General features: G+C 26.1%; 1 protein-coding gene across 1 annotated transcript; it reads left to right on the top strand.

Annotated features, from left to right (window-relative positions):
- The first annotated feature begins 4014 nt into the window (after positions 1-4014).
- LOC100817513 ((-)-isopiperitenol/(-)-carveol dehydrogenase, mitochondrial) lies at positions 4015-7548 on the top strand. The gene is made up of 2 exons (XM_003522994.5): positions 4015-4264; positions 6802-7548. Exons 1-2 carry the CDS (start codon positions 4065-4067, stop codon positions 7406-7408), a joined length of 807 nt encoding a protein of 268 aa, XP_003523042.1. The 5' UTR covers positions 4015-4064; the 3' UTR covers positions 7409-7548.
- Positions 7549-8094: the final 546 nt, after the last annotated feature.

The following is an 8094-nucleotide window of genomic DNA, read 5'->3' as shown; positions in this document are numbered from 1 at the left end:
TTTTTATTAGTCCTTCTAATTTAGTATTTTTTTTCTTATAATTTTTTATTTATTTATTTTAATCCTTACAAATAATATTTGTTTTATTTTTCATCCTAAAGTGATTTAGATAACACTTTAAATAGTAAAAAAAAATTCTTAACCGTTTAAAGGACAAAAAAATTACAAGAACTAAAATAATTTTTTATGCGGTATAAAAAGCCAAAAAATATTAAATTAGAAAAACTAAAAAAATATTTAAACTTTATAATTATATCCTTCAAATTAAAACTAGTTCAGTCCGCAAATACCAATACGTTACTTCGAATTAGCTTTCTCAGGGAAAAGTAATCTCTAAGGTTTTAATTTATCAAATAATTACTCTTTGATTTTGAAAATAAAAATAAAAATACAGATTTATATTTAACGTTTTTGTCCAATTATTATAACATATCACAATTAGACATGAAACATTTAAGAACACGTTTTTCACATTCAAACTAAAGTACAAAAGTCACTCCCAACTATCAGAGTTTAAAGTAAATTATCAATTATTTGGTATTGACTTTTTAATGTTATCGTGTGGGAAATATGCACTTTGTCAAGGAAAAGGTGATATAAAAAAAATGAGCAGAAAAAAAATTAATAAATTATACATTTGTTTAGTTACTCACAAATTATTGATCCAAGTGATATTATTTAACAAAAAAAAATTATTAATAAAATTAATAAATATTTTACATTAACCATTTAACTTGTAGAAATTCAATTGGAACAATTTTTTTATATTTTTTTCAATAATGGAGAAAGAGAAGGTGAAAATAAAAATGTAAAATAAAATAATTAATGCAATAAAGAGAAATAAAAATATTTTAAGAAAAGTATTATTGAAATAATATAATTTTTTTAAAGGAATAAAATAAAATAAAAGCAGTGAATTACACCATGCAACTTGAAATTTTTTGAGATTGTATATAAGTCTTTTTATTTTTTGTTTAAAATTTATAGTAATTTTTTTATTGAAATACGTAAAAAATAATTAAGAAAGTCAGTATAAGAATAAAAAGAAAAACATTATATATAATTTTTATATTAAAAACTAAAAGAAAAAGGACACATATTGAGTTGTATTGAGCTGTCAAATAAAAGCAAAACTGACAAAACGTGTTTTTCATTCATTTCAGTTGGCCACTTGGACCAGATTTTATACCACATGCAAAATGCAATTCTCTAACACAATTCTGTATCTGATTTTTCCGTTATATAATCAGGGAAGTTATATCGTACTCCGTTCATCCTATAATAATTATACTGTAAGAAGAAAAAAATTATTTTAAAATAATTATTATTTTAATTTTTTATTATAATACATATTAATTATTTTTCACTTATTTCCGGGCCTTATAATATTAATGATATTGGCTAAAAAGGAGAAAAAAAATACTAATATGATAAAATTAACTTTGTAAAATTATTATGTATTTATTAATTTTTCTTGATCATTTTCAAATAATTTAAAATAACAATTATAAGAGGACAAGGTAATAGTATGGTACTAGTGGTTCGTGGGACATGTTTGTTTATTTATTTATTATTATTATGTTAAGTATTCTGAAAAAAAATCATGCTGCACACAATGGTAACAATAATAATATATATATTTAGTTTGAACAAAATTTTGGCTCATAAATAAAATAGTTGTAATCTCTGAACAACGTAACTTTTTATACATCAGATGTTGATTCAAAAATAGAACTAAATTAAGCTAAATATTATCGATCCCCAATGTGAGTCACTGCAAGCAAGCAAGTCATCTTATCACTGCAAGCCAAATATTTAATATACATTGACCAAGGAACTTTTTGGAGAATTAATGGAGGATGATCGTAAAATTACAAGGTATGGGGAGATAAATGGGTGTCAATTATGCCAGAACATAAAATTCACATTCCTGCTCCAGATTCGGATATGCAACATCTTTTGGTTCATGACCTTTTCTAGAAGGGCACTTATCTTTGGGACATTAATTTGATTAATTCTCTTTTTCCTTCGCACATTGAGATTCCAACATAGAGGAATGACATGGAAGATGTTCTGATTTGGAAACATATAGAGTTAAATCTGCTTATCATTTTGTTTCTTGCTTGGTAGATGGCGAAAATAATTGGTAATAGTTACTTCTTTTGGGGTTTCGTGGTAGAGGATTGTAAGGTTTTAGCTAGAGGTCTGCCCTTTTGCTCTTTGATTCATGTGTCATCTACATGCAATAAAGTGGCATATAAACACTAAAAAAAAATAAAAAATACTACGGTAGTAATAATTAATAGTACTTTCTCTCAGAATATTTAAGGGTATGTTTGAATTTTATTTTTTGTTTCATTTTTTGAAAACTGTTTTTATTTTTAAAATATTAAAATTTTAAAAATATGTTTGGTTTGACTTTTTATTTTTTATTTTTATGAAATAAAAATACTGAAAATTTATGATATATTAACTTCTTATCTTTTTGTATTTTTAGATTTGCTTAAAATTACATTTATTATCACCGCAATTTCATTTTATCCGAAATGAGATTTCTGTTCTTAATTAAAAATAAGAATTTATTATTTTTATTTTCTGATCATTTCCTATTTTTAATTTTACTGAAAATATTTTCAGAAATTCAACCAAACACATTTTCATCACTATTTTATATTTTCAATTAAAAAAATGAAAACAAAAAACAATCAAACCAAACATCCCTAATATAATTGACCTAATATAATCGAGACTCAAACTCAATATCAAGTATTAACTCATGCACCAGTTAAACTCAACGGTTAATACCCTACAAATTAATAGTAAATATTGCATTGTTTGAGTGTTCACTTTTTTATACGTTAAAATATTTTTATTTTGCAGTATGTCAATGTAGACCAGTGCCAAAAAGCATATTTAATTTAGTACACTGCATGTCAGTATTTGCACATGCATATTTATTGTTATTTATCATGACCTTTTTTTTATAACTTTATTTATCACGACCTTTTATCTCAAAAAAAAAAATTTATCACGACCTTAAATTAGATTGTTGTTTTGTGTGTGTATTTAAAGATGTGTATATTAAATTCTAATAGAAGTATGAATTTAATTAAAAAAACGTTCATGCTATAAATTTTTTTGTTACATAATTCATGGTATAAATATGTTTTTATACTATCATCTAATAATTAATTATTATGTGTATTCTTAAAAAAAATTATTGTGTGTATTAAATTTGTAGACTTTACAATAATTATTTAAAATATATTTTAAATGGTTTTTTTATCAATTAAAGTATACAAATATTTACAGCGATAATGTAGGAAAATTAAACACAATGTATTATGTACCAACAAGAATTTTTTCCCCTTAAATTCTGTGCATAAATAATATAATAGAAAAAAAATAGGCCGATAAAAAAAACTTTTCTGTATCAAACTTCGAATTTCATTTTGAGTAGTGTTTCTTTTGTACGATAATTCTGTGGTAGTATTCGAAAGGAATATAAGATTAAAACGAGAAATAACGATAAACTTAACATATATTCGACCTTTAAATAATATAAAACTTTTTTCTTTTTTCTTTATTCCTTTGCTAAGATAATGAGGCTATAATAAGTTTAGGTGTCAATTAACTTATTCCTTAAAAGGAAGTAAAATCCACTAACATTTGCAATCATTAATAAATTTCAATAATGGATAAGAACGTATTATTAATCTTTATGAAAACTTATTTACAAATTAATAGGATCCATATATAGTGATATAAGATCTGGTAGGAGATTTTTCGGGACAAGTAACAATCATGGAGTAAAATTAGTCTCTCTGGATTAGAAGACACCAATACATAATCTTTGACTAAAAAAAAACTTATTTATTTCCTAAAATCAATATGAGTGTGGGAGTGTACTGTGACGTCAGTGGTTGTAGTAGGTGAAATAATTAATGTGATTGTTTGTGAGAAAGCTTGACATAACTAGAGTATATATATATGAGCACATGAGATTAATTAGGCTTGGTCCTCTCTATCCATAGAGCCTCACATTACTGAGAAGATAATATAGAATGGCTGAATCAGCAAACTCAATCCACAACAGTGGCCAGAAAAAGTTAGCCGGCAAAGTTGCCATAATCACCGGCGGAGCCAGCGGCATCGGCGAAGAGACGGCGCGTCTGTTTGCTCACCATGGTGCACGAATGGTTGTGATTGCAGACATCCAAGATGACCTGGGTATCCAAGTAGCAGCATCCATTGGCTCTCACAGGTACAAGATATTCTTGCATAATCTTACTGTGGAAACAAAAAATTACTACTATTACTAAGTTCATGTTTGGCTTTGTAATTTACACATTTCACATAATGGTTTGGACTAAAACTTTTAATGTAAAATTACTCAAACTCTTCACTGTTGGCTAGGTTGATAATAATAGTATGTTTAATAAAGTTATGATTAAATTATGCTTGGACATAATTTTATATTGACCCAACCTTTTAAAAAAAATAGTTATAAAGATAAATTTTAAAATAAAAACTATAAAAGTAAAATACAAGTTATTCGACAATATTTCATTTTAAAAGTTTTGTTGCATTAACTATTTTTAAAATTATTTTAGTCATTTTCTTTTTTGAAGTTATATTTCTTCATTTTTCTTTATTAAAGTTATTTGTTAATGTATGCTTAATTTAACTTTTACTTAAAAGAGTAGAAAAAGAAAAGGAAACATTGGGTGAAATACTATCTAAATCATATATAATTTGAGTGAAAATTATAAAATATACGTTTGGTCAAATGTTAGTTTACAATTTAGATGAGTGTAACAAAAAAAAATGATAGAAATTCAACTTTACTTATGTATAAACAAAATGTCAAGTAATTTTAAAATGTCCTTCATTAAAATTTCATATAGGAATAAAATAGAGTTCTTAAAAATAGAATTGTAATTAAATGAAAAAATATTTAAAAATAATATCATTAAATAGGGATAAAATTAGTTAGATTTAATTATATTTTAGTCCAAGATAAAAATCAATTTTTTTACATATATATGAGGCCGGAGGGTAGTAATTTACAAATTGAATAATTCTAAATTTGAGCTATATATTAAAGGAATGTTGGTAGCTTGTTTTGCTTTGATTTTTCATTTAAAAGTTAATCAAACCAAATTTATAAAACATATGCGGTTCAATTTTCATTTTTAAAAAATCCAAACCAATATTTTACAATTTAATTTGGTTTGATTTTTGTGATTTTTACTAAAATACTATTTTATTAAAATTAATATAGTTTCTTTTCATCTTTTAAATTAAGTTACATTAAAAAATTGCTAATAATAATCTACGAATCTTAATTCTTTTATAATAAAAATTTATCAAATTTTTATTTATTTTAAACTAAATATATCTTCAAAAAGTTGTTTGAAAAAATAAAATGGTATACATTATATAAGTATTAATATAAGTGTTTTTGGTTTGATTTAGTTTTAAAAACACAAATTATAATCTGAACTAAACCGATAAATTATAAAAAAAACATCTAAACAAATAAAAAGATCAATTTGGTTTGATTTTAGGATTTTTTTAGTAATTTTTGATTTTTATTTAAATCGATTTAGGTTTAAATACCCCTAATATATTGACTAATCTTCTACACTTTTACAAATTATAATACTCTGTCTGTCTTATAATAATTAGTGCGTAAGAGAAAAAAATTATTTCAAAATAATTATGATTTTAGTTTTTTTTTATATAACTTTAATTATCTTTTTAAAAATTTCTAATAATATTAATGATGAATAATAAAATTTATATATAAATTAATGATGATATAAAATTAATTTAGTAAAATAATTATTCTTTTTTATTTATTTATTATTATTATTATTATTATTATTATTTTCTTAATATGTGTAAAATAACTTGAAAGACAACGATTATTTTGTTTCAAATGGTGAATAGTGAAAAGTAGACCGTTAAGAATAATGTTTGATAAAATTTCAATAATCTATCTAATTATCTAAAAAGAGAAAAAAAAAAGAAAAATATAATTATAATAAGATTTATAATATGATAAAAAAAATATATTAATAGAGTATTAAAAATAAATGATAATATATGATTATCCTAAGTTTAATAGTCACTATTATGGTTATCAAACTCTCGAGTTAATTCGTTAATTCTTACAGGTTTACGAGCTCATTTGTAGTCTGTGAGTTGACTCTTGAGTAAACTCTTTTTTTAGTAGACTCTGGGTAAACTCTATAAATTCTGAGTAAACTCAATAAACTCTCGAGTTTACCACCTAGTCAACGAGTTAGCAAGTTAAACAAATTAGATCAAAATGTAAGTTATTTTTTATTGTTTTCTATCTGTTTAGCATTCAACATACTTTTATTTAGTGTGTTATTCTCAAATACAAATTTTCACCTTTAATAATGTCAAATCCTTGTTTTCTAATAACATCAAACCCTCGATGAGAATGATCTACCACTACTATAACCTCGTAGTGATGTATTATTACTAGACTTGTTTATTTAAATATTCTAAACTTTATAATTTATTGTTTTGCTTTATTATATTGTTGAAATTTTTAATTAATATATTATTTATATATATTTTATTATTATTTTTATACAAAATAGACTCTTATGAATTTATGAGTTGAATCTATGAGTCGAGTCTATCAAACTTTGACAAATCTACCTAAACTCTCAAGTTTAATAATCTTGGTCACTACCATAAAAATAGTGAAAATATAGTTTAGAAAGATAAGTATTTCAGTATTTGTATTTGTGTATACTTCAGGTGCAGCTATGTCCGTTGTGACGTGACAGACGAAGACCAAGTCAAAAACCTCGTGGATTCCACGGTCAACGCTCACGGCCAGCTGGACATCATGTTCAGCAACGCGGGCATCCTCAGTCCCTCCGACCAGACAATCCTCGACCTCGACTTCTCCGCGTACGACCGTCTCCTCGCCGTGAACGCGCGGGGCACGGCAGCGTGCGTGAAGCACGCAGCGCGGTCGATGGTGGAGCGGCGCGTGAGGGGCAGCATTGTGTGCACGGCGAGCGTGTCAGCGTCGCACGGCGGCCTGCGGCGAACCGACTACGTGATGTCGAAGCACGCGGTGAAGGGGCTCATGCGCGCGGCCAGCGCGCAGCTTGGAGCGCATGGTGTTAGGGTGAACTGCGTCTCGCCGAGTGGGTTGACCACGCCGCTGACACGTGCCGCGCATGCCGCGATGGAGACGAAGGAGTTGCAGAAGCAGTACGCGCAGAGCTCTAGGTTGAAAGGTGTCTTTTTGACGCCGAAGCATGTCGCGGATGCGGTGCTGTTTCTTGCGTGCGGTGACTCCGAGTTTGTAACCGGACACGATCTTGTGGTGGACGGTTGTTTTGACGGTGTTTAGAGTGTGTTTGGTTTTAGTTGAAAAGCTTCAAATGTACGTTCAAGGATAAGGAGAACTAATAATTTAGTGCCAACGATCTGAAACGGTAAAATAAACAAGTATTTAGTTTTTTTATTAGTGTTTACCATCTTTTTTTCTTCTGCTGTTTCTTTCAGATAAGAAAAGTGTTTTTTAGATACCTTTTAAGAGAGAAAGGAAGTGAAAAGAAATAAGGAATTTGATAGAGTAATATGATAAGGAGAGATAAAGAACAAAAGAAGTTGTTGATGAGTTTCAAATAATAATGATTAATGAATTATGTTGTTTTTGAGCAATGTATTGAGAATTTTATTAATTGCTGAGTTTGTGGAAAGAATGGGTTCAATTATCATGTAATACATTTTGTGAAAGAGACATATATTAAAGTTGTGTTCGACAAAATAATTTAATTAATTTTTAATTTTTTTATTATTTGAAAAATTTATTTGATTATTTGATAAATAAATTGTTTTAATAATTTTTAAAATGTTATTTTAAGTAATATTTTTAAAATGCTATCTTTTAGTTTCTGATTTTTTTTTATATTTTTTCATTTTTATCCTCTATTTATCCAATTTCTTAGTTACTATTTTTAAATAGATCATGATTTTATTATTATTTTTTTATTATATATTTTTCAATTATTTTAACACTTAGTTTTATCCTAC

The sequence above is a fragment of the Glycine max genome, chromosome 4 (assembly GCF_000004515.6).
Source record: "Glycine max cultivar Williams 82 chromosome 4, Glycine_max_v4.0, whole genome shotgun sequence".
Lineage (NCBI taxonomy): Eukaryota > Viridiplantae > Streptophyta > Magnoliopsida > Fabales > Fabaceae > Glycine > Glycine max.
Note: the sequence above shows the minus strand (reverse complement) of the source record. Positions and strands in the feature narration are given on the sequence as shown.

Excerpts from the sequence above, each read along its gene's own strand:
- LOC100817513 (XM_003522994.5), top strand. The coding sequence starts at position 4,065 with ATGGCTGAATCAGCAAACTCAATCCACAACAGTGGCCAGAAAAAGTTA. Across the intron at positions 4,265-6,801 it reads GCATCCATTGGCTCTCACAG|GTGCAGCTATGTCCGTTGTG; the intron begins GTACAAGATATT and ends TGTATACTTCAG.